The sequence below is a fragment of the Trichinella spiralis genome (assembly GCF_000181795.1).
Source record: "Trichinella spiralis strain ISS 195 chromosome Unknown Scfld2, whole genome shotgun sequence".
Lineage (NCBI taxonomy): Eukaryota > Metazoa > Nematoda > Enoplea > Trichinellida > Trichinellidae > Trichinella > Trichinella spiralis.
The window spans coordinates 6,386,805-6,412,991 of record NW_003526941.1 but is presented as its reverse complement, the minus strand read 5'-3'; the positions used below and the strand labels follow the sequence as shown (position 1 = coordinate 6,412,991).

Below are 26,187 nucleotides of genomic sequence, written 5' to 3'. Positions count from 1 at the left end.
CGAAAAAAGAAATTTTCCATTAAAATTGCAACATATTTATTTGGACAGTTGAATTTTTAATCAAACTCTGATATGAATAAAAAATAAATATTTGATCAATCTAAGCAAAGAATTGCATTCCAAACTACAATATGCATATACATATATATATGTATACTTACAGTAAAGGCATTTTCGTGTTTTTTTTTCAGTTCCAGATCAAGCAGACTGATAAATAGTAATCTAAAAATGAAAAATACTTGATTTCAGTTGAAAATTTTCAAATTCCACATAGTTGATTTATTTTTTTTAAAAGCTAATAATTTTAAAAAAAGAGAATAATTATAAAAAATTAGCTGCCATATTATGAGATCATGAGCAGCAGTTAGTTAATATGTTGAAATGATGAAGATGAAGAAGAAGAAGAAGAAGAATAGCAATGAATAAGATCAGCAAGTGATCAACACGATGACGACCACCATCACCACCAAGTGGCGCTGTTTTTCTGTCTGTTTATTCTCTTTGCTGGTCATATTTATTCTAACGACAGTTTTCATTACTGTAGTAGTATGGAAAGAAAGCAAAAAAAGGGGCTCGAGAAAGATAGCAAAGCACACAAGCAAAGACCCAGCAGAAATTTCAAAGCAGCTGAAGAAGTTGAGAAGCTTAAAAATAGAAATCAAAAATGAAACAAACAATCTGTTCAGCAGATGTTGGAAAAATTAAAAAGAAACAAACACAAACAGACAGACAGAGATAGATAGAAATAGATAAATTTTCTACATCTACATTATATCATCCAACTTTGTGTTTCAGAAAACCATAGCTGGGGGCGTTTTCAAAAACACGTCATTGAAAATGTATTCAACAACAACGGCAATTTCTTATCGTCGCTTAAAACTCGAACTATCCAAACAAACTGAGAAAGAAATGGAAATACATGCACAGAATAAAGAAAAAGTTGATGATTCATCGAATTGGTTGGTTGGCTAAAAAAATTTTCTTATGAATAATAATCTCTGCATTGCAACACCAGAAACTTCATTCAACAGCAGACTGTCTTCTTTTGTATTAAAAAATGGAAAAAACAATAAAAGAACGGACAATTGTGTTCAAATGTGATTCACAGTTTTTTAAAGCTTTACGTGAAGAGCAACAATTGAAAATTGGCCAAACAATATGGTGCTTCTATTTTTATTTTAACATTTTCCTTTTCAAATGCTGAAAACAGCCATACACTTGTGCTCGTTGCATATCCTGCTTACATATATTTTTAAATATTATAGCAATGAGCTTGTTCTCAAGCAAGTTAAAAATTTATCATATAAAAAAGTAAAATTAAAATTACTTTCACAGCAAATGTTGTTGCTCGAAAAAAATAAAACTGAAAAACAAACAACTATAAAAAGCTTAAAAATCAGTAGAACTTAAGATTAAAAGATTTTTGTTTCTTTGCAAATGAAGCAAAGAAATTGAAAGAGAGCAATGCTTAAACAGATGATAATTGTTGGTTGGTTGGTTGGTTGGTTGGTGTTCAGTGCACAAGTGGTTTGCACGTCAAAAAAGCAAAACTACGCTTGTCATTGATAATATGCACTTGCTACTGCTGAAATGAGCAGAGAAAAGTGCGAAGGAAGCAGCACATTTGGAGAGAAAATGATGAAAAGAATTTTCAACAAAGACAAATGAAAAATTAATCTAAACAGAAACACTTGTCCATCCTGAAACATCAGATCTTTCATTGATGTTTTTTCATCTTTTGCGAAATCAGAAAAGCTTTCAATAATAATACAAAAAATTTAAACAAATGCATATATATATATATATATATAACAATATTGTGCATACTGTAAATTACTATTTCCTAAACATGCTACAAATATCTGTGCACTTCTATTACTTGAAATAGCGCTGCTAGTTCGACATCCATGCAAAATTAGATACCATCAAGAATAAATAGCAAATATTCAAATAAGAAAAAGCTCCTTACCAAGTGCTGATCTTCTCTCTGATCGACAAATAAATGATAGATATACATATATATGCATCCATTTGGTGTTGAATTGTATTTCATTATTTTTATTGCTTCCTTTATTCTTCAACCAATAATCGACTGACTGGTAAAAAAGCCACTCGGCCCGTTGTGTTCGATCTTCTTCTTCTTCTTGCACTAGATTCGAAGATACGGAATGAAAAGCTGCATTGATTTATTGGAGTGCTTGCTGGTCTGTTGATTCCGGTCAGCAATGTCTGTCTATCCAATCATCGGCGTTCCACTTGCACTTGTTGTAACAATCAAGAAAGCTGGATGGATCATCACCATCGTGAACAATGCCGACCCTATTTTGCCCTAGCAGGGTCAACGGAAAGGGTCAAAGCTCGTCTCCAAACCTCTAGGCAAACATACCGTATATTACGCACAAGTGCATAGCATAATAATAATAATAAAAGAGCAACTAACCCAACGATAGAACAAAAACTCTACGCCTTCTTCTCTCCTTCTTTACATTCTTCTTCTTTTTGCTTTTGCTTTGTGAACAAATTATATTTTCTTTTAACAAAATATCATGAAAAAGCAAATGAATATTCATTTATCAAATAATTTGTAATTTGATTCGGTCAGACAATCAATCCTATAACAACAATTTTATTATAATAATTCCACCAACTAAAACATTTCAAGTTGCAAAAATTCAAATATAACCAAATATCAGCTATGATTATCAGCTATTACTTGTTGTTTTCATATGTCTCATGGGAAAGAGAGACTACCTATAAATTTTAACAATCAAATAAAAGCTGCAAAATTAAGTAAATAACAATTTCAAAATTGCATAGCTAAAAAAGAAATTAATATGCATGTATAAGAACAATTCGTATAAAACGACTCGTTTCAAAAGTTATGGCATGTAAAAGCATAAATAATAATAATATTATTATTATTATTAATAATGCGACTAATAAATAATTAAGTATATGCAAATGGTCAAAGTAGAATATTGCTTGCTGTGTTGCAATATTAGAAAACAAGCTTATCTTGAACCTTCAATGTCGATAACATTGTAGCACCTGTCGGGTAGACTGTCACGTATCTGTTCAATGTTGCGAACTTCACGTTCAAGACGATCGATGTCCGCTTGATAAAGGTTTATACGACGCTGTTGTTCCATTTGTTTGGCTTTCAAACTGCTCACTTCTTGTTCTAAATTTGCATCACTCAAAACTTGAGTTGCACCAGCCACACCTTCTGCTAGCATATCCAAATCAGCTTGTTTCACTCTTTCAAGATTATCTGAAACAGCAACAACAATTATATAAATAAATAAATATATATATATTTAATAAAATTTTCTTGCTTACTGAGCTCATTCAAAATTTTTTTCAACGTTTCGATTGCTTCTGTAGTTGTTCGATTAGAACGATTGGCTAATAAATCTGCTTGACTTGCCAATTCAAGCGCCTTGAACGGAGAAATACAAAAAATCAATTAAAAAATTTAAAAAAAACAATAATACTTCTATAGCTTTTTGTTTGTCATCAGCAGAAAGCATTCTGTAATTATTCAAAGTGTTTGTAGCCTTGTTTGCATCAGCTTTAACATTTTCTGCTTCGACCTTCAATTTCTGAACGCCGAGCTTTGTCGAATGCGCATCGCTTCGAATTTTCTCTGCCGACTAAAATAGAACATAAAATTTTTCATTAATAAATTAAACAACAACTGCAATAAACTTTATTTTAAATCGATCAATCAATCAAACAAACTTTGGAAGCTTTTTCAGCATCTTCTCGAGCATCTTGTGCTATTCGAGATGCTTTTTTTGCATCATCTTTAGCGTTGCCAAGAAGCAGTTCCGCTTCAGAAGACCATTGTTCAGCTTCTTTGATGGTAGATTCAATTTCTCCAGTACGAGCAAGTGCTTCAATTGCTTGCAATTTGCTTTGTTGAACAAGCGCATCAAATTCTACATAAAACACCAAAAAAAAAAACAATTCACAATCACCATAACAGATGCATATTATTATAGAACATAAAAGTGAATTGATTAATTTAAATTAAAACTGTTTCAAAATTTCCATTTTACATACCTTCCAATGTTTTTAATGTGTTGTTCGCTTCTAAAAGGGTCGATTCGGCCAAAGCGACGGCTTTTTGCGCTTTCGCGTGTGCAGCGTCAAGATCGGCTAATAAAGCATCGGCAATCTGTTGTTGATTTTCCGCCCTCATCAATTCATATTCTGCATGGGTTCTCATTCTGTTGACTTGGTCGACCACCGGCTTGTTTTCCATAGCCAAATTTTCCGCTTCACTGCGTACAGTTTTTGCCTGAAATTAATACAAATAAAAAATTATTATCACAATCTACATATCGAAATAATTTATTAAAATATTTTGTTATTTTAATAATTTTCTACTGAGCATGTTTACCTCTTCAGATACGACCAAAGCTTTCTTTTGCAATCCGTCAATGTCAACTTCGGGAATTTTCAAAGAGTCAACTTTGTTAAGCATTTCCGCTGCTTTTTGATAAACTTGCTCGGCTCGATCAACCTGCTCTTTGGCCATCGAAATGGTCTGATTTTGCAATTCTTCCGCACTCACATAACTGAACAAAAACAGTGAAACGGTGATTATTATGCAAATTTTCTTCTCTTATCAAAATTCATCCATTTTCACCTCTTCTGCAGACGACTAATTTCGCTGCTAATCGCCTCGCTGCCGTAAATCGCTTCGTGCGCTTTTTTGTAAGCTTGCTTGGAAGCGTTCAACGCGTCAGCAGCGTAACGTTCAATTGTCAAAGAATTATTCATTTGTCTAAACGCCAATAATCATAATTCGTATGATTTAAAAAAAAAATTAAAATCACTGTTCACTCATTGAATTAAAATTGATTACCGTTCAGCCAATTGACGGGCCTCTTCCGCCAAATTGGTCATTTCTTCCGATGGTCGTCCGAAACGATCAGACGCTAGTCTGGCTCTGTTCCACGCCTCAACCGCATCATTGTTCAAAAAGTACTGCGCGTGTCGCAGTTCTGCATAAGACTTTTCTGTAAAATAATTTTTAAAAAAATATCATTAATATTTCTTTTATTATGTTGTTGTTGGCAATTTTCGCAAACCTTTAATTCTATCCCAACTGCTCATTATGTTCACTGCTTCGGAGATTGTGAAATTCGTTTCCAACAACAAATGATCAACATCCGCTAGTGATTCTTCTGCTTTGGTAATATCATCTCGCAATTTGCTCACTCGTTTGATCAATGAACTGTCACCACCAGCTGAAAACGACACTCTCCTTTATGTAAATTACACTACTACTACTACCACAAACAGAATTCACTCACCCAAACGTTCTTTCACCTCAACGCCAAATTTCGTCACATCCTCGTGCACTTCAGCCAACTTTTTCTCAAAATTCGTATCATTGATCACCATTGGATTGGCAATAATCTCAGCAAGAAGGTCTTTCAATTCGTCCAACTTTTCCCGATGTTGTTTGGCATATTTCTGTATCAGCTTGTAACATGGTGGACATTCCAAGCATCCGGCTTCCAAATTGTACATGTTCTCTTTGCAACGATCACACTGTCGTCCTTCGATATTCGGATGACACTGACACTGACCAGTGGTGATGCTGCACTGCAAATTCACAGAGCCCATGACCAGACAATTGCAAGCTTCGCAACCTGGGAAAGAAAAAGAATTCTTTGAAACTTTGAAAAAAATGAACATCCTGACAATTTACCTTTCGGTCCGAAGCCGAAATGCCGCATTGCGCACTGGTCACAACGACGTCCAATTACACCCGGCTTGCAAACACACTGGCCAGTGTTTATATCGCAGCTGGTGTTCAAAGAACCAAGCGGATCGCAGTTGCACGGCTGACAACCTTCACCGCTGCTGATATTGTAATATCCATTCTCGCATTGGTCACATCGACGACCAGTTACATGATTTAAACACTGACACTGACCATCATTTTGTTGACATTCCAAAAAGTCATAATCTGTACGTGGTTTATAGGTACCGAATGAATAACAATCGCAAGCTTAAACAAATAAACAAAAAAAGCATTAAACATCAACTGACGCAAAAATGAATAACAAAACAAATAAACTTACGTTTGCAATCTCCTTTTGGTTCCAACAGAGCATCGCCGTAGAATCCAGGCAAACATTTTTCACATTCAAAGCCATGCGTATTGTAAATACACTTTTTACATTCTCCAGTAGTTCTTAAAACAATATAAAAATCAAATTAATAAACCAAAGTAGTTGGCATGTTAAAAAATATTAAACCTGTCGCAATTGCCGACGGAATTTGGATCAATATTTCCGCTGCATTTGCAAAACGTACAATTACGTCCATTCGATGGTTCGCCGAAATATCCATCTGAACAAATTTCACATCGGCGTCCTAAATTAAAAGTAAAATAAACGGAACATTTATTTATTAAAAATAATGTATATATTTTTTAAAAAAATTGTCCATCACCTGCATAGCCGTTCGGACAGTCCAAACAGATGATATCGTCGTCGGTATGCAATAAACAAGGACCAGAGTCAGGACATGGACACGCGATACAATCGTTGACAGTACCGTTCAGCGCATTACCATAAAATCCACGCGCACAGCGTTCGCAATTATCGCCGGCGGTGTTGTGCTCACATATACAACGACCAGACTCGGCTTCGCAGAGGTCTGCATGACCGTGGCATTCGCACTTGATGCACCGTGAAAACGGACCGCCGAATTTCGGCTCACGTCTAAAGCCCGGTGCACAGGACTCGCAGAATTGACCAACAAAATTATCCGGACACTGGCAAGACTCGATCCACATTGCTCGCTGGCCAAGCTCTTCTCCATTGGGAGTCATACTGGCCGACTGAAGTATGACGTCATCCAAACCACCGACATCGCCAGCGGCAAAAGTTCCACGAATTTTCAACGCGGTAACATTTGAAAGTAAGCCGAGAAATTTGGTCGTCGACAAACTCGGGGTCCAACCAAAATCCGCACTTTCATGCAATCGATAACGATAAATCTACCATTTGCATAAAACATATTCCATTCTCATACATGTACAGTGGAAAAAAAATTGAATTACTTGTTCATAACTGGCCGGTACAGGATTTCCCTGAGCAAACACTGGCACGGAAATCACTTGACCATCGGCACCTTCCAAAACAATATCCCTCACTGAAGCACGAGCATTCGACTGGACCACTTTCAGCTTGAATGACAATATTTGATTGTAAGCGGATCGTTGATTACCTCTGAATTTTCCTAACATATAAAATAAAAGGTTATTATAAAATTTTTTCCAATAAATAAATAAACAAATAAATAAAATTAATTTTTTTTCACTAACCTGGAGCTATGAAATAAGATGGGCCATCAAATTCAGCAACAGAAACTGCCTGATCCATTAAATTATACTGAAGTTCAGTTTCTCTACCATCATAACGTTCCGCTTTCCAGCCGTCACGAGCTGTGTACATTAGAACAAATAATGGATAATAATAATAATTCAAAAATGCAAAAAATAAAATAAAATTACACGAATCAAAGGTAGAAGTAATGTTCGATTTATAATAGCCAAGTGCTGAGTCGCAAACGGATGAATGCCCGAAGCAGAAGCATGGAGTGCAACCAAATTCATTTTCCAGATCCAGATTAAAAAATCCCGGTCGGCATCGTTCACACTGACGACCTTCAACGTTTCGCTTACATGTGCAATCACCTGTATCCGATCGACAAGACGGTTGATTATCTAAGCTTCCAGATTCCAAACAGCCGCAGTCTCTGAAATATTAACGTATTTAGATGAATTTTTATATTAAAAAAAGATAACACTCCACCTGCAACCAAGCGCAGAAAATTCATAAAATCCAGGAAGACAACGATCGCAGTGTTGTCCTCCTACACCTGGCTTACAAATACACTGTCCACTGTCATCACACTGCATGTTGACAGAACCTGAAAAAAAATACATAATACAAAATGAACAGAATAAGAAACCTTTTTAAAATAAAATTACCAATCTCGTTGCAGTTACATGGTAAACATGTTTGCTGTCCAGGAGCACGCCAATAATTTTCCAAACATGCTTCACAATGTGCTCCACGAGTATTGCCAGCACAATTAATACAATGGCCTCCATTGCCTGTCATGCGATACAACTCCTCATCAAAATAACAACGATTTGACAAACCATTGCAATCACATGCTAAAATGAATGAAATAAATTTAGTTAAGTCAATTTTAATTCAAGCTTTTAAATTATGCAAAATAAAATAATCAAATAAATGTAGAATAAATTCACCTTGACATTCATTAGCATTTTCTGCTGTAGCAGCTTTCCAGGGACGATTATTGAAAAATGGCAAACACTCATCACAATCTTCGCCGTGTGTATTGTGCTCACACTGGCACACAAGTTTCTCTTCACCGTGACCGGTGCTCTTTACACACCTACTTGCATGACCATTGCATTTGCAACTAAAAATAAACAAAAATTTAAATAATTTGAATTCTCAACATCATTAATTTATTAAGTTTTAAGCATACATACCGTCCACCAATCGCAAAATCAGAAACTGCGTAATAATAAGAACGAAGAACTTTAATATCTCGGAAAACCTCGTCGCCGAATGTGTTCAATCTTGTTAACACTATTCGTATTTCACTAGCCGTAACCCAATCCTAAAAATAAACAAACAGTAATATAACAAAAACAGTATATTATTTCATTATATATTAAAAAATTAAAATTGGTTTATTTACATATCCTTCAACTTTATCATAAATAAATTTAAACTTATTACGAATAAATATTATTTTAACAAACTATTTGTAAAATGTTACTACTATTTTAATATCATCATCATCATTATTATTGCTGCTGTCAAATTTTGTAACAAATGCATAAAAGCAAACAAACTAAGCAATATGACAAAACTTTCATTGTTGGTTTTTTACCTGGTAGTACAAATCACTGAAAAAGCAATTTTTGAAACTTCCTTAAAATCTTTTTTTACAAACATTCCACACAAACAAAATAAATAAAAACATAACTACACCATAAAATAGAAGAAACTTTAAAAATGTTGATCCTTAATTAATTTATCACGGCAAGTTATTACATAAAATAAAGCGGATTGTTTTAGAAACGAGAAAAAAAAAGTTCATTTCCGACAGCTTAAATAAAACTTAATTAAATTAAGTAACATCTTTAATACAAAAACCTACTAAAACTCAGATAGAATAGAAAGTTCCGCAATTTAATAATTATTCATGGAAGAAGATTAAAGTATTTTAATTTTCATCGTTGAAACAAACTCTGGCAGTATAAGATGAGATATTTGAATTGATAATAATAAATTTACCTGTAAAACGGACGATTCTTCAAAATTGTGCGCACTTGGACGTCCTTCAAGGGTCGAAAAAGCCACATTTCCTCCTGTCAAAGGGGAAATATCCGAATATTCAGCACTACACTGAGCAACTGCTTCTGCATTGGGTAAAATCGGTGCCTTCTCCGGCACACCATATGTGCTTCGACATGTGGCACTGAAATAGAAATAGAACGCTTATTGCAATTATTCATCAAAATAGAGTAATGGGGAAAATAAAAAAAATAAAATAAAAAATATACACACTAAAAATGAAACATTTGCTTTGGCATTGAACGCCAAACGCTTCAGAATATTATGACAGAAAAAGAACAATCTCAAATGACGGGACTTACCACTAAAACGAACACTACTAAATAAATTTTTATTCATGATTATTATTATTTTCTCACCTGTAATACTGCCATGGACTCCAGTCACTATCGGCACGGCTTTTTTTGTAAATGGCAAAACTTTCCGGCCTGGGACTGCGGAACTTCAACCGAACGTACGTAATGTCAAATGCTTTGCCTGAAAAAGATGAATTCTCACATCACTGTATCTCACATCACCGAGCAAAGTAGAATTGCAAACTGATTGCCACATCTGACCATGCACACTGAATGACCAGACTACCTTGAACTGGACAATCATTTACATTGGAATAAATATGCAACAGCACAATTATTTCCAATTTTACAACTTTAAGCAATAAAAAAAACAAAAAATAAATTATCACTTCGATTACTGTCAGAGTAAAACAAGTTCACCAATTTTTACACGAATCCCACAGAATAACTCTATTTTCTCCCCTTCACTGACAAAGCAAACAAAGATTGTTTGTTTCGTAGTAGTTTCGTCGTCATATGAAAGTATTTCAAAAAAAAAGCATACCTAAAAATGTCGGCAATTTTGCACAGCACTGCACAAATATCAGAAACCACAACAAAAAAATGACAAGAAAAGGAAAAACATACAAACGTAAAAAAATATATATATGTCTAGAGAAATATCAAATTACCCAGGTTAATGGTCATGTTGACAGTTGTTGGATACTGAATGCCTTCGGCCATTGTTTCAGACTGCCACCAAGTTTCGTTGTTGGGATTGTTGAAGTCGGTTAGGTAGAACGAAGGATGCGCTTGTGAAGACACTCGAGCGTCGCAAACGTCACAAACTTTGTTCATTCCAGAGTGACCAGTCTGCACGCAAAATTCAACAGGTCTCGACAATCCGCAAGTGTTTGTCACTTCAACGGGACGGTTGAAGGCGGCGTTGATGAATTCAGGCACACATCTCTGAGCAACGCCATTTTCATCCACACAACGTCCACTGCCTGAAGATAAAAAAATGAATAAAATTTCAAAAAATCAAAAAAAACAAACGTAAATGAGTAAAAAGCGCTCACTTTGAGGATATTCGTCAAGTTCTTCTTGCGCGGATGTGCTGACAACTGTAAAAATTATAAGTGTCAAATATGACAACTTCATGGCTGTTAATCCGTGACTGTTGGAAAGTTTCTTCTTCATCAACCAACAACCGACAACCAGCTCTGAGCATTCATTTCAAACGTCGACGACAGTACAGATGCTATTTCAAGATAAGCAAGTTCTTTATTATTTTTTTCTATTCTTACGGTAGCAATCGTAACTTCTTATTGAACAAAACGGATAAAATTTACTGTATTTGTTAATTTGAAATATTAAATCTTAAAAAGAGGAAAATTTTGCATTTACTTTTATTTGCATAATTTAAGTACTTTAATGACGAACATCTACAAAGTGCGACTGAAGATGAAAATGTCCAATTTCTTAAATAGATTAAGTTTCATGTTTAAGATGTAAATTTACAGCTTTAGCATTTTTATTATTGTGCAAAATATCACAATGAAAAGTACACTTGAAAATTGTTTAATGTTCATTATTTACAAAGTTTTTTTTACAATTTAAAAGAAAACAGAAATTTAATTACCAGTTTTGATAGGAGTGTCCATATTCTTTTGTTCTTCAAAGTACAAGCTATTGAAAAAAACGTGATTGATGCAAATAATTCAGAATAATAATTGCTTTTTTTCTTCTGCGATGAAAATGTAGTTTTTTTTGGTGAAAGAAAAAAAATGTGCCATCAACATCAAATGCCGATGATGCAATTATGCAGATGTGTACTTTGCAGAATTGCTTATCCATCCAAATTGGCTTTCCAACCGAGAGAATTCGAGTAGCAAAATTCGATGTACATTGGCAAAGGCTGTTTCAGCGCAGCAGCCTGCACTCGATATTTGTTAGTGCGGAAATTGGCATCAACTTATTCAAATAATCAAACAAAAGATGAGCACAATTATAAAACGTGCTCTGGATAAATTCATAAGCAAAAATTTTTATTATTTGAGATATCCAGATTTTTGAATTGAAAAACAGAAGTCCCATCAAATGAAACTGCAAAACTCGATTTGACACACTTCCCGACAAGGATTAACACTTCAGCGTGGTCTTCTTATTGTACATTCTTCAAAGGGTCAAACTGTCCGCATATATACACATACATATGCCTGTGTGTAAATTAATTGATCAGATAATTATTCTTGACGAAAGTTTTAATTTTACTTTTTTTTTCAAAGATATTTTTCGCAGACGACGACATGTTATGCAAATTTTTCTTCTGAATTCTCTGAAACCCTTTTTCAAAGGTCAAGTCGAATAAACACAAACCGGTTTTGTCGATTTGTCAGTTGAAAATTGTAGAAAAAATTTTTCCACCTTTTCCCTCTAGAAGAGAAAAATCGTAGAAAAATTTTTTCCACCTTTTTCCTCCAGAAGACACGATTCATCGATCGAAATGTAAATATTTATAAACTTCAGTTTTCGCTGAAAAAGAAAAATCGTTTCGATTGTTGTTGATCAAAGCGTCCAATTTTAGTCGAAATTTTCGATTAATTTATGCTAAATTCTGCAAGCAGAAATGACGAACGTTGAAATATTAGAATTTACATAACGAAAATAAAAAACTTCATTCAATTTAGTTTATATTTCATCAATTATAGACGAGAAAATAAATATTTCACTTCGCAAATTGATTTGATCATTTTAATTGTATTGATTTTTACAACATCAAATCAATTACAATTGACCACCGAACGCTGTTGAAATGAACAGAACTATCCAATTAAACTATCACTGTTGAATAATTTTAGAAGAAAATTTAGATCAATTAAAAAATTACGTTTTTTTTGCACGTGTTAATTTTAATCGTGAACATCATTTCTTTTACTATTTAAAAAATATTCATTGAATTTATTTTGAATTTGAATAAAAAAAACAAAATAATAATACTAATAACAATAATAGTAAATTTTTAAGAAAAAAAAATCAGAAATATCAATCATTCAATCAATTAATTGACAGGAGGTAAATATAGAAACCAACAGACTCCAAATCTGCAACTTTGACCATCATCACAGTCAGAATCGACTTTGCATTGCTTTCCAATTGTCGCTGCAACTTTACACTTGCCATTCACACATATCGTCTGCTTCTTGCAATCGTGGCTGGTTTTACATTCGCTATTAAGATCCACTGCAAATTTTACAATTTATACAATTCATCCAATTAAAACTATTTTCTTTTTCTTTTTTGAATTAAATTTCAAATTTCAAAACTTATGAATAAAAAAAATAATATTTTCATTTTAAAGTACAAAATTTGCATATATACCGGCTGGCACCATGCACAATCCAAAAACACACGTTTGACCTGTGTTGCAGTCGTCATTGTTGGTACAAAATCCACCGGCTGGCTTTGCTGGTACGCATTGTTTTTGCAAACAAATTGCAATATCTTTACAATCTTCTTGAGTATTGCAAGCTGAAATATACCAAAATAAGATTTGGAAGAAAATTTTTATTGATTAATCTTTTTTTTGTGTGTGTAAAATATTTTAAAATCTCAATATACGTACGTTTGTAAGATACAACTATTAAAACTTGCCACAGCAAAAGACCAAAATAGACATATACCATGTTTGGATAATTGAAAATATTGGCAAAAATATCTCATCTCACATTTAAGGAATGAACGTTGTTTAGCCATGTTGTTTATTCATCAAAATGTTAACGAAGTTTACCTGTACCTTCCATACCAATACTTCACTGTCGGTATTGACCGTGTAAATAAATATTTTAAAACTAATTAAGCATTAAATCTGAATGTTTGGCTTTGTTTGATAAATCATTGGAACATCGGATATTATTTACTTCGAGGATGATTCTGTAATTTCATCGACAGTTTGCCATGATTGCAACTCTGTTGAAATGTTATATTGAAATAAACGGATGCATCAATCGTTAATTGGGTGGCTGTTCTTCTGTTAATCTTTCTGGTTGAAATAGAAAACAACATGGTTTATTTTTAATGATGCTAACAATGCTTTTCTATTCTACTTTTAGTGAAAATATTTGAAAACCGATTATTCTCTTTTTCTCCAACTACTACTACTATCACCAATTTTAGAAACTGATAATTGTTGAGAATTTTAATGACAAATTTTCGCTTGATAAATTACAAGATAAATAATTTCCACTCTTCGTCTTTCCTCGTTAAATAAACAAAGCCGCGCATGTTATCTCACATGCGATACCCATTACTGCATACAGCAAAAGATGAAACAAAATTTTAAATCTGTTCAATTTTATTTGATGTAATATTTTATAATAGTTTATTAATAAAACTTTGAAACGTTTGAAACGTCTCCTTTCCAGTTGACATGCACTTTTCAGAAGATCGAATCTCCATTTCTCATACGTCAACTAAATGAAGTACACAAATAAGAAAAGCAGGTAAAGTGAAATAAAAAGATCAGTTGTTTTTCTGATAAATATATTTTTTTTCATGCGCATGCAAAAAATCTTTTTAACTTTAATATCTATTTTTGTTTTTTGCCTATATCTCGGAGGAAAATTGGGAACTTGTTCTGCATTGGAAGAGTAAATTTGAAAAACAATTTTTTATAATGTACAGTAAGTTTTAAAATATGCCAAAATGTGGAAAATTATAGCAATTTTCCTTTGTATTGAATGCATTTTCTTAATTGAAAAAAATTATCAAATTTCAACTCAATAATTACATTTTTGGCAAAAGATATTCTGATAAGCATTTCTTTTTGAATATTCATATAGACGGCAACTGGTTTCGAATGACCGAATATGGACTTTTATGTGACATATATTTTTAAATGACGAAATTGTCAACTGCTATCTACATTCTGCTTGCGCACCTTTATCGCACCAACTTTTGTGACGTTACTTCCACAATTTCGGCCACAGGGCCAAGTTGGCAGACTGAAAGTAAGGAAAGTAGCTGGGTCAAATTTGGAACTTTTCAAACATTTTACACATTTAAAATCAAGTGAGAAAAGTTTAATTTTTGAAAATAAAGTTTTCATCTTCTCTTCTACAACTTTGCAAAATTTATGTAAGAACAGTTTTTTAACTTACATGTATGAATGCTTAATTAGATCAAATTTCTATATATATATGTCGATCTAATAAAAATTTACGATTTAATTGTTCAGTTCTGAAATTTGATCATTTGTTAATTTTTTATTTTCATTCAAAACAACGAAGAAATGTTTTGTTGATAATTTGCACTTTATTTGATTTAGATTGTTATAAAAATTGTTCGATGATTTTCATTTGAGAATTTTGACGTGAAACGAATTCCACCGTTCTGCATCCATATATGAAAGTCAACGTGATTAATTTCAAAAATATTCATAATGCTTCAGGTAAATTTTGACAAGTTGAAATAATTTATTTCAAATCGTTGATAAGTAATTCTGATTGAAATAAATTTTGATGAAAAAGAAGTTTAAATGACATTTCTTTAACTGAAAATTTTCATTTCAAGACTCTTCATCGAATCTACATATTTTAGAAAAAAATTAAATAAAAATAAAATTGCTTTTAAAATTTAAAATTTTTACCCACTTGACAAAATATTCAATGCAATTTTTAATTGAAACTTGAAAATCGTAAAATTCTGTATTTCTTGATTAACTAATTACGGATCTATTTTGACTCATTGATGAATCAGTCTGCAATGTATCAGTTTCTCAAAATGACATTTTAAGCGCTTTTAACTAATTTGCATATGTAAGCATTTGATTTATTTCTACATTTGTTCTTCTATGCTGTTGCGGTTTTAATTTTGTTTTATTTGAAATTTGTTCAGTTCTTCTGTTATGACATGACCAACGATAGTTTTCATATTTTACTGAATCCTGCCGGTTTTTTTCAAGCAAAATGGCAATGTAAATTTTTCAGATGCGTCATGGGTTGATTGTTTTATTGTCAACTACTACCTTATGTCTACTTGGTGTGCCTTTGATGCCGCAGATAATTTTGTTGTTCGTCGTTTGGTGTTACATTGAGCAACGATTTTTGAAATGTGCAATCCTGACAGCTCCACGAGACGTAAAGTATGTAAGCTGTATAGCACTGACATTTTCAATAGCTTAGTTGTTTTTTTTACTTTATTTTGCAGCTAATTTTTATTTATTTAAGTTTGCATGTGTTACTTGATGAACGATGCAATTTTGCAGGATAGGTGTCATTAAAGAAAAGAAATTAAACTTGAAATATTGTCAGCATGGAGAGAGATTTGTAAATAGGGCATTAGGTTTTGGAAAAAGAGATCATCGTGAACTAGCTTTTCCAATGAAAAGCACGCTTTATCGGTGATTTATGTTGTCAGACCATTTTATTATTGATGCAAATAAAATTAGCATTAATCTTATCAACGACAAACGTTGTTTAACTAGTTATTTGCAATGCAATTTAATGATGTTTTCATGTAATGAAGAAGAGAAAAAAAAGGTGAAATGTTGTTCTTGAATTTATTTGAATAATTAGTAGTTAATAGTGTTGAGCTTGAAAAAGTAAAAGAACAAAAGATAAAGTTGATTTTTATTTAAACAGATTGAACGATTGATAATAAAATGGAGGAAGAGTGGAATAAAATTTGTCAGTTGACTCATTTTAATATTGCGATCTCATTTCAGAGGTTTGTGGATGCTGTTTACAATGCAGTGGAAGTTGTGGCGTCTGTCACGTCAGCAGTGTACAGTTCATAAATTGTTCGACATTGTCGCTTCTAGAACTCCGGACAGTGTTGCTTTGGAAGAGGTTGAATCTGGCCAGACGTGGACGTTTGCTCAATTGCAGTGGCATTCGATGAGATTAGCCGGCTATTTTCGCGAAGAGTGCAATTTACATCCGGGAGATGTGGTCGCTTTGTTTCTGCCCAATTCAGCCTATTATGTTATTTACATTCTTAGCTTATCAAGAATTGGAGTGATTCCAGCATTGATAAATTTCAACCTTCGATTAGATTCACTTGCACATTGCATTCGTGTTTCCAATGCAAATTCTATCATTGTTGGTGAATCGTTGATACAGGGTAAATTATTATTTATGTATTTTTGAAATAATAATAAGCTTTTTGGTTAGTTTTCAAAGAAGCATTGCCATGCTTTTCAAAGCAAACCATACCTGTCATCTATGCTCACATTAAAAATAAGCAATTTGGGAAACTGGGTGCAAATTTTATTGATCTCAACGCAGAGTTGGAAAATTCTTCTGCCGAATTGGTGAAAAGTATTCCCGAAGTTGGCTTTAAATGTATTATGAATTATAATAAATGGGAAATTAGTATTTGGTTAATTTATTTATTTAGCTATTTTGTTTTATATTTTTACTTCTGGAACAACCGGCATGCCGAAAGCCGCAACAATTACGCATGCAAGGTAAAAGCAGCAAGGATAAAATTGTTTTCTTTTCATTATTTAAATAACTATTATAATAATTGCAGGTATTTCCTGATGGCACTGGGTGTTCATTTGGCTTTCAGTATACGTAAAAGTGATCGCATTTACGTGACAATGCCAATGTATCATACGGCGGCGATTATTTTGGGCATTGGGCAAACTTTGCTCAGCGGATGTACATGTATAATTCGTTCGCGTTTTTCAGCTAGCCAATATTGGCATGATTGTTTAAGATATCGTTGTACTGTAAGTTTTTATTTTTATTATTATATTTTTTTTGACGTAAACAGTAATGTTAGATAAATTTATGGTGAAAATTTTTTTCCAGGCAGCGCAGTATATTGGTGAAATGTGTCGTTATTTATTATTGCAACCTCCCAAAGAAATTGACCGCAAACACGGCGTCCGTTTGATGTACGGTAATGGTTTGCGTATTCAAATTTGGAAGGAATTTGTAAAAAGGTTTGGTATTGAAAAGATCGGCGAATTTTACGGCTCCACCGAAGGAAACACCAGCGTTCGTAAGAAATATTGGTTGTTTTTTAAAAAATCTTTCACTTATAATTTATGTAAATTTGACATTATTGTTGCTTTTTATTTTGCATCATCATTATTAGATTTTTTTCAGTAAACATCGATAATCACGTTGGTGCTTGTGGATTTATGACAATATACAGCTTTTTGTCGATTGTTTATCCGATCGCCTTGATCAAAGTCGACGAAACTACAGGCGAATTGATGCGTGATGAACGAGGTTTGTGCATTCGATGCAAACCTGGAGAATCCGGCGAGATGGTCGGCAGAATCATCAGAGGAAATCCGTTGAAAGATTTTACCGGCTATGTTTGTGATTCCGATTCGCAGAAAAAAATCACTCGCGACGTATTTCGCAAAAATGACATCGCCTTTCGTTCTGGTTATAATTAATAATTTCAAATAGCAGCAAGTTATTATGAATAAGCTGTGTGAAATATGTTCTTCAATTTTTAGGCGATATTCTTTATTACGACGAGTTGGGTTATTTATTTTTCAAAGATCGAACCGGTGATACATACCGGTGGAAAGGTGAAAATGTATCCACCACAGAAGTGGAAGGCTTGATTCAGAAGATCACTTCGCACAATGATGCCGTGGTTTATGGTGTCAGTGTTCCAGGTTGATGTTGAGGAAAAAAATTTTTTCATCTCAAATCTCAACATACGGTGCTTTTCAGGTTACGAAGGTCGGGCAGGTATGGCAGCTATTGTAGATTTGAATTCAACTTTAGATGTGAATCATTTGCATGAGCAAATGACCATCTTTCTACCCAAATATGCGCAGCCTATCTTTCTCCGCATTTGCCAAAAAGTGACCAGCACTAGTACGATGATGCAATAAATTGGAATTTGTTTCAATCATATACATATATACACTTTTTAAAATATTATTTTAAGGCACTTACAAATTGTGCAAGACAGAGCTGGTCAAAGAGGGTTTTAATCCTGTCAGTTGTATTTCTGATCAACTGTACGTTTTGAATCATGAAAAGGATGCCTATGAAGTACTTGACGCACTGAAGTATCAAGACATTATAGAAGGGCGAATGAATATATAAAATGGAGGTTAGTTTGTGTTTATTTTATGTGGTTGTTGTCATTATGAATATTATTTCTATAATTTTTTTCTATTTTATCGTTGAATAAGTTGAACTCGCTGCCAGTATTTATTTTTTTAAATTTATCTATTGATCAGCATACCATCAGTGATTTAACGGAACATCAATATATATATATATATATATATATATATATATATATATATATATATATTGATGTTCATGCTGTTTTCCATAATTCACGTTCTATATTTTTCATTATCTGAAACGCATTGATTGTAGTTAAAAATTCAGACTTTTGCACATCAATTGAAATACATATGTATTTTTAAATAAAACAAAAATTAACGAATAATTATTAACTTGCTGCATTTTAAACAAATAATTATGAAGTTTTGATTGTAGATAATATTTTGCAAAGGATATTTATTTTAAAGTGAAGAGTGGCTTGAAAAGCAATTACATTTAAAGTGATTCTAGTTTTAATTGAATCACAAATGATTTTGCTTTCTGCGATCAAAAATGCATTTTATATCTGGCATTTATATTTCGTTTCAGGCATTTGTTTAATAATTAATATGGTGTACGACTGTGAGTTAAAATATGCATTTCTTAAAAAACTGTTTTTTCTATATTTCAGCGATGATAGTCTATTTCAATATTCCAATTCAATGTATTTCAATAATATCTGTTTTGAAATTAGAAATGAGCGTTATTCATACACATTTTACAAAAAGAAAACTTTTACTATCAATAACAATAAGTTGGCATCGCAAAGAGGTGTTTCAAAAAAAGAAAATTACAGCAAATAGTTTGCTTTTATATGAAGCTTCATAAGAGCACATTTGCAGAATTCAATTTACAAATCAAATACTTAAATTTCAGGTTATCAAACGAAGGTGATGCGATTTTCTATGCCGGCCCATGCAGGGCTACTAGTTCTGAAAAAATCAATCACTAGCTCAGTATCAGTAAAATTCAACAGCTTATGATTTGGCACTTTTGGAAACACTGAGAAATCATCTCCGCCTTTAGCCATGAAAGTTGAAATGATCAAGCGATATGATTCTTCAGCATCCCAGTTCTTGTAAATGGGAATTGGACAGTCTCCGCAACGTAGTTGTAGGGAATGAACGCGACGTCCCACAGGCATGGATAAATTGTATGCAACTCTAGCACCGGACATTTGTAGAAATCGGCCCCATGGACCATCTGGCCAATACTGAGAAACACTGTTTTCAAAAATTTCCATCAGTTGCGGCCCAGTAACTTCTAGCAAAATGTACTGAGTACCAAAAGGCATGATTGAATAGGCGTCTTCCAAAGTAACATTTCCTGCAGTATGTATCAGATAATTTCTTATTCCACCGGAATTGATCAGCGCAATCGGTGCTGGTGCCCAAGAATCACCGTTTTCACCCAACCTGACATCAGATTCTTTCATCACTTTGCGAACCAAGTGATCAGTTAGCATATTTCCCAAATTGCATTCTTGAAGGCGGCAAGTACTGAAACGACCGTCGATTTTCACTGCCGTAGATCCAATCACTGTGCTGGTAAACTCATGTAATTGATGTTTGTAAGTTGCTAGAATATTTTCCATTTCTCTGCTTGCGTGGAAGCGATTGTCAAGTAAAATTGGATTTCCTTTCCACTTAGTGATTCGATCTAATTCTTTGTCATATTCAACTTTCAAAAAGCCAAGATATTTTCCAAATGCGTAATCTGTTACAACAAGGCATGGTTTGCCTTGATCCTTGTATATTTCAGGATATGGACCTTGAATTTCTTCAACTGATGGTTGTTTACCACTGTACAAAAATGTATTAGTATGTCCTCCGACAACTATATCGATATTTGGTACTTTCTGACAAATTAATCTGTCCATTTGAATGCCTGAATGTCCTACTGCGATAATCATGTTTACACCCTCTTCTTTCAATTGAGCAGCAATTCTTGTTAAAACTTGAATTTCATCTTCAAATTCTACTTCATGGGCTTTTGATAATTTTTTAGTCAACGGTGTTACATATCCAATAACTCCCACTTTAACATCGTCAAAGGTGAATATTGTGTACGGTTTGAGGAGTGCTTGTAGTTCTTCATTATCACTGGCAACATTAGCAGCCATAATTGGAAATTTTGCTTCTCTGAGTAATGGAAGTAAACCAGCAAGAGCATGATCGAATTCGTGATTGCCAAGTGCCATCGCGTCGTACCGCAGAGCATTCATTACATCAGCAATTGCCTTATGCCTGAATAGCACATACCACAACGTTCCTTGATATTGGTCACCAGCATCCAAAAAAAGAACATTCTTGTATTTCTTGCGAATTCTTCTCACCGCTGTCATTCGTTTAGCCGCTCCACCGAAGCATTCATTTGCTGCTATGTCAGCTGCAGTGCAGTCTTTCAGTTCATTGTTAATACTATAGATTAATATTATTGATTATTAAGGTATCCGTGAAATTGGAAATGCAACTTACGGAGTGAATCTTGAATGGATATCATTGGTATGAATTAGTGTTAACTGTAATGAATCAACTGTCCAAGATAAAGCGAAGCTGAGAAGCAAGTATATTCCTGCTTGATATATCATTTTGAAGTCTAATCAACCTAAATATCTTTTTTTAAGGAAGAAATTTGAATTGCAATAATGGATGTTCATATTTTGTGAAACAGAAGAATGTTTTGATTTTTTGAATTAGGTAATGATGGAGTTTTCATGTTATTTTTTCTAATGAATGGGTTTCCCAGCATTTCTTTTTTTGTGTGTGAGAAAGCAGACACTGGTTTATTATTGCTGTTCTGTTTAACGTTTAGCAATATGCAGTGAGTTATTAATGGTATTTTTCCCAGTAATATATGAATATAATTTATTATGCGAGAAATGCGGAACACAGAATTCAGTTGAATAATTGTCTAAAGCACCGTTTCTCAAACGGGGTTCCGAGTGCGTGTTCAGGGGTTCCGCGGAATATGACACATTGCTTTGCCTTTTATGCGTCACTGTTAAACAATTAATTCTGGTAGCTTTTATGTGCTATTTGTTATGCATCTTATTGTAGTAGCTATTATTTATTTCACGTTAAAGAGCTTATTAGTATATATTACGTATGCCTTGGGAGCTCTGAGTTATTGAAAAAGAAAATAATATTTAAAAAAATTATATATTGGTTTCGCGAGACAAAAAGATACCTTTGGGGTTTCGCGAGGCTAAAATTGTTGAGAAACGTTGGTTTAAAGATACTTACTCGAAGTTGAATTTTTCAGTGAACCGCAGACGATTATTCTTAGCTAATTTTCTTGCCTTTCGTGGATTTTCCACAAAGATATGCATATATATATATATTTGTATATTTGTATTCATATATATATATATATTTATGATGTTTGGCAATCAAACAGCTTCAATAAAATGTTTACCATAACTTAGTAGAAACAGTTGCTTAAAATTAAACTATACTGTAACATTGGTTCTTGCGTTGTGGTATTTGTGTAAATGTAGTGACGTAATAATTTATTGCTATTTCTGATATGCTTATTTGTTTTTTTAAGGTTCCTCTGCTTTGCAAGTATAATTGCACGTAATATACAATTTTATGATTTAATTTTTTTGATGATATTTAGAAAATTTAAGAATTGCATTTGTTTCCTTAGTTGATATTAAATATTCGTGGTTGAAATCAAAATTCTGAAGCATTTTACTGACCATGATTTTCTTATGTGATGATTCTGATTTTATTAGTTTGATATTATTTTATTGTCAATTTCAATATTGTTTATAAAGTAAACAGTAATATTTTTTCAACAATAGATAATTGTTAGCGCAGCTCATTTCAGTATTTTTACTATTTACAATGGTTTTATAATGGAAAAATGTGGCAAAGTTGTGAGCTTCCGTGTGTGCAATAAATTTTTGTTGATTCTATGTTCTTTAATTCTATGCAAGGATCTTGCACTGTTCTAAAAGGAATCATGTCGATTTTGGCAATAATGTTGTTGTCTTTCATTATAATTATTGTATATTACAACAAGCGTGTAAATAATTTGATGTTAAGAAAGAAATGCTTTTGTTAAGCATTGAAATTATTATCTGAAAGTTGATCATGAAAAAGTATTTATATTTTGACACGGTTTGATTTTGTAGTTTAAAATGTTTTTTTGAAAAATTTGCATAAAATTATCAAATGTAAGTTTTACATGATTTCATTATTTATTTTTTTTATGTAATCAAGTTTTGTAATGACTTGATAATGCTTTATATGAAGCGGTTAATGCATATCAGTGAACCAACATTCGATTTAAAACGATTGATGAATATGAATTTTATTTTTGTAAGATATTAAGCACTTTGTACTGGGTTGTTCTTCAAAAACTGTAGTCCATTAAGAATGAAGGAAATATTTTTTGTGTACTTTGCTTTTGCATTGTCATTGCATATTGAGACATTATATTGAATTTCACACAAAATTCAAACAAATTCAAATTCATCAGAATTCTACGAAATACCACTACGTAATGCATATGTAAATAGTCGAATGTATAACCATTATCGTGAAACCCAACAGGAAATATGCAAATTCCGCTATTAATTGATGTTATGTATGATTTAATTTTATTGAACTATTTTAACAAGCCTTTACGTTTCAGATTTTGCTCCACAATTCCATTATTTTGACTTTGAAACAGAAACGTTCAGCATTCAGTTGTAGTAGCAATAGCTAATGATCATTTGTGAAGTGACTTTTCACGACGAATGACAGTCATTCAGTGATATGTAAGTATGTATTTTGTATAATGCAGGATATTTATCTGAATGAAAATGCCATGCATTTCACGGCGAGTGTGAGTTTTATAAAAATTATACTTTTAGGAGCATTACGTAATGTTTTCCTTTAACTCTGTAACCCCAAAATTACTTCTCGTTTTGTAAATTGCGTAACTGCTGTTAGCTTTCTCCTATCTAGTCAACGATTTGTGACTGCTGAAGAGCTTCATCAAGCGACGCAGTTCTGATGATAAGAAACAAAGCAGGTAAAATTAGTATCAGAACAACTTGTAAAACATATTTTAGTAATTGTTATTAAGTAAAATCAAGAGCACCGTAAAGTATTGCGAAGCTGTACTTTAACATAGATATCAGTTTTATTTCGAACAGCACACATTTCAACAGTTTGAAGCAAATACAAATCTTGGTGCAGAAATCCAGTGTACAGGATTCTTGTCTTAGAATCAGGGTTCGTCAGAAATATTGCTTTTTAAATCCTTCACTTATATTTTATGGAAATTTCACATTATTGCTGCTTTTTATTTTGCATATGTATACACATTTTGCATAAAGAACATTTTTATTGTCAATAAAAATTAGTTGCAATCACAAAAACATGCTATATGTGATTGCTAGTTTCCAAAGAAAGAAAAGTATCACAAGCAGTAAGTTATTACATGAAGCTTCATAAGAGCACATTTGCAGAATTAAATTTACAAATCGAATACTTCCATTTCAGGTTATCAAACGAAAGTGATGCGATTTTCTATGCCGGCCCATGCAGGGCTACTAGTTCTGAAAAAGTCGATAACTAGCTCAGTATCTGTGAAATTCAACAGTTTATGATTTGGCACTTTTGGAAACACTGAGAAATCATCTCCGCCTTTAGCCATGAAAGTTGAAATGATCAAGCGATATGATTCTTCAGGATCCCAGTTCTTGTAAATGGGAATTGGACAGTCTCCGCAACGTAGCTGTAGAGAATGAACGCGACTTCCCACAGGCATGGATAAATTGTATGCAACTCTAGCACCGGACATTTGTAGAAATCGGCCCCATGGACCATCTGGCCAATACTGAGAAACACTGTTTTCAAAAATTTCCATCAGTTGCGGCCCAGTAACTTCTAGCAAAACGTACTGAGTACCAAAAGGCATGATTGAATAGGCGTCTTCCAAAGTAACATTTCCTGCAGTATGTATCAGGTAATTTCTTATAGCACCTGAATTCATCAGTGCAATTGGTGCCGGTGCCCAAGAATCACCATTTTCACCCAACCTGACATCAGATTCTTTCATCACTTTGCGAACCAAGTGATCAGTTAGCATATTTCCCAAATTGCATTCTTGAAGGCGGCAAGTACTGAAACGACCGTCGATTTTCACTGCCGTAGATCCAATCACTGTGCTGGTAAACTCATGTAATTGATGTTTGTAAGTTGCTAGAATATTTTCCATTTCTCTGCTTGCGTGGAAGCGATTGTCAAGTAAAATTGGATTTCCTTTCCACTTAGTGACTCGATCTAATTCTTTGTCATATTCAACTTTCAAAAAGCCAAGATATTTTCCAAATGCGTAATCTGTTACAACAAGGCATGGTTTGCCTTGATCCTTGTATATTTCAGGATATGGACCTTGAATTTCTTCAACTGATGGTTGTTTACCACTGTACAAAAATGTATTGGTATGTCCTCCGACAACTATATCGATATTTGGTACTTTCTGACAAATTAATCTGTCCATTTGAATACCTGAATGTCCTACTGCGATAATCATGTTTACACCCTCTTCTTTCAATTGAGCTGCAATTCTTGTTAAAACTTGAATTTCATCTTCAAATTCTACTTCATGGGCCTTTGATAATTTTTTAGTCAACGGTGTTACATATCCAATAACTCCCACTTTGACATCGTCAAAGGTGAATATTGTGTACGGTTTGAGGAGAGCTTGTAGTTCTTTATTATCACTGGCAACATTGGCAGCCATAATTGGAAATTTTGCTTCTCTGAGTAATGGAAGTAAACCAGCAAGAGCATGATCGAATTCGTGATTGCCAAGTGCCATCGCATCGTAACGCAGAGCATTCATTACATCAGCAATTGCCTTATGCCTGAATAGCACATACCACAACGTTCCTTGATATTGGTCACCAGCATCCAAAAAAAGAACATTCTTGTATTTCTTGCGAATTCTTCTCACCGCTGTCATTCGTTTAGCCGCTCCACCGAAGCATTCATTTGCTGCTATGTCAGCTGCAGTGCAGTCTTTCAGTTCATTGTTAATACTGTAGATTAATATTATTGATTATTAAGGTATGCGTGAAATTGGAAATGCAACTTACGGAGTGAATCTTGAATGGACATCATTGGTATGAATTAGTGTTAACTGTAATGAATCAACTGTCCAAGATAAAGCGAAGCTGAGAAGCAAGTATATTCCTGCTTGATATATCATTTTGAAGTCTAATCAACCTAAATAACTTTTTTTAAGGAAGAAATTTGAATTGCAATAATGAATGTTCATATTTTGTGAAATAGAAGAATGTTTTGGTTTTTTGAATTAGGTAATGATGGAGTTTTTATGTTATTTTTTCTAATGAATAGGTTTTCCAGTATTTCTTTTCTGTTTGTG

General features: G+C 33.2%; 6 protein-coding genes across 6 annotated transcripts; 1 reads left to right on the top strand and 5 right to left on the bottom strand.

Moving 5' to 3' along the window:
- Positions 1–2,566: 2,566 nt before the first annotated feature.
- Positions 2,567–4,788, bottom strand: Tsp_06015 (putative bromodomain protein). Its single transcript, XM_003380265.1, has 9 exons — positions 4,655–4,788; positions 4,406–4,583; positions 4,066–4,303; positions 3,742–3,941; positions 3,495–3,653; positions 3,340–3,439; positions 3,039–3,271; positions 2,714–2,751; positions 2,567–2,612 (listed from the first exon to the last, which is right to left on the bottom strand). The coding sequence occupies exons 1-9, from the start codon at positions 4,786–4,788 to the stop codon at positions 2,567–2,569; spliced, it is 1,326 nt and encodes a 441-aa protein (XP_003380313.1).
- Positions 4,789–4,869: 81 nt separating this feature from the next.
- Positions 4,870–11,367, bottom strand: Tsp_06016 (putative laminin). The gene is made up of 19 exons (XM_003380264.1): positions 11,346–11,367; positions 10,783–10,827; positions 10,396–10,710; positions 9,969–10,076; positions 9,788–9,905; positions 9,369–9,552; positions 8,555–8,685; positions 8,306–8,481; positions 8,021–8,209; positions 7,842–7,959; positions 7,352–7,785; positions 7,088–7,266; positions 6,475–7,024; positions 6,279–6,396; positions 6,102–6,214; positions 5,726–6,028; positions 5,325–5,666; positions 5,100–5,258; positions 4,870–5,027 (listed from the first exon to the last, which is right to left on the bottom strand). The coding sequence occupies exons 1-19, from the start codon at positions 11,365–11,367 to the stop codon at positions 4,870–4,872; spliced, it is 3,762 nt and encodes a 1,253-aa protein (XP_003380312.1).
- Positions 11,368–12,764: 1,397 nt separating this feature from the next.
- Tsp_06017 (conserved hypothetical protein) lies at positions 12,765–14,010 on the bottom strand. Its single transcript, XM_003380263.1, has 4 exons — positions 13,976–14,010; positions 13,624–13,733; positions 13,085–13,234; positions 12,765–12,946 (listed from the first exon to the last, which is right to left on the bottom strand). Exons 1-4 carry the CDS (start codon positions 14,008–14,010, stop codon positions 12,765–12,767), a joined length of 477 nt encoding a protein of 158 aa, XP_003380311.1.
- Positions 14,011–15,812: 1,802 nt separating this feature from the next.
- On the top strand, positions 15,813–18,786 carry Tsp_06018 (long-chain fatty acid transport protein 1). Its single transcript, XM_003380262.1, has 11 exons — positions 15,813–15,845; positions 16,015–16,103; positions 16,428–16,825; positions 16,864–17,076; positions 17,102–17,171; positions 17,237–17,438; positions 17,521–17,713; positions 17,821–18,108; positions 18,183–18,347; positions 18,406–18,552; positions 18,626–18,786. Exons 1-11 carry the CDS (start codon positions 15,813–15,815, stop codon positions 18,784–18,786), a joined length of 1,959 nt encoding a protein of 652 aa, XP_003380310.1.
- A 935-nt stretch (positions 18,787–19,721) lies between these two features.
- On the bottom strand, positions 19,722–21,385 carry Tsp_06019 (5'-nucleotidase). Its single transcript, XM_003380261.1, is given in 3 exon segments — positions 19,722–19,727; positions 19,745–21,215; positions 21,273–21,385. The coding sequence occupies 3 exon segments, from the start codon at positions 21,383–21,385 to the stop codon at positions 19,722–19,724; spliced, it is 1,590 nt and encodes a 529-aa protein (XP_003380309.1).
- A 2,915-nt stretch (positions 21,386–24,300) lies between these two features.
- Positions 24,301–26,010, bottom strand: Tsp_06020 (5'-nucleotidase). Its single transcript, XM_003380260.1, has 2 exons — positions 25,898–26,010; positions 24,301–25,840 (listed from the first exon to the last, which is right to left on the bottom strand). The coding sequence occupies exons 1-2, from the start codon at positions 26,008–26,010 to the stop codon at positions 24,301–24,303; spliced, it is 1,653 nt and encodes a 550-aa protein (XP_003380308.1).
- Between the last annotated feature and the right edge of the window lie 177 nt (positions 26,011–26,187).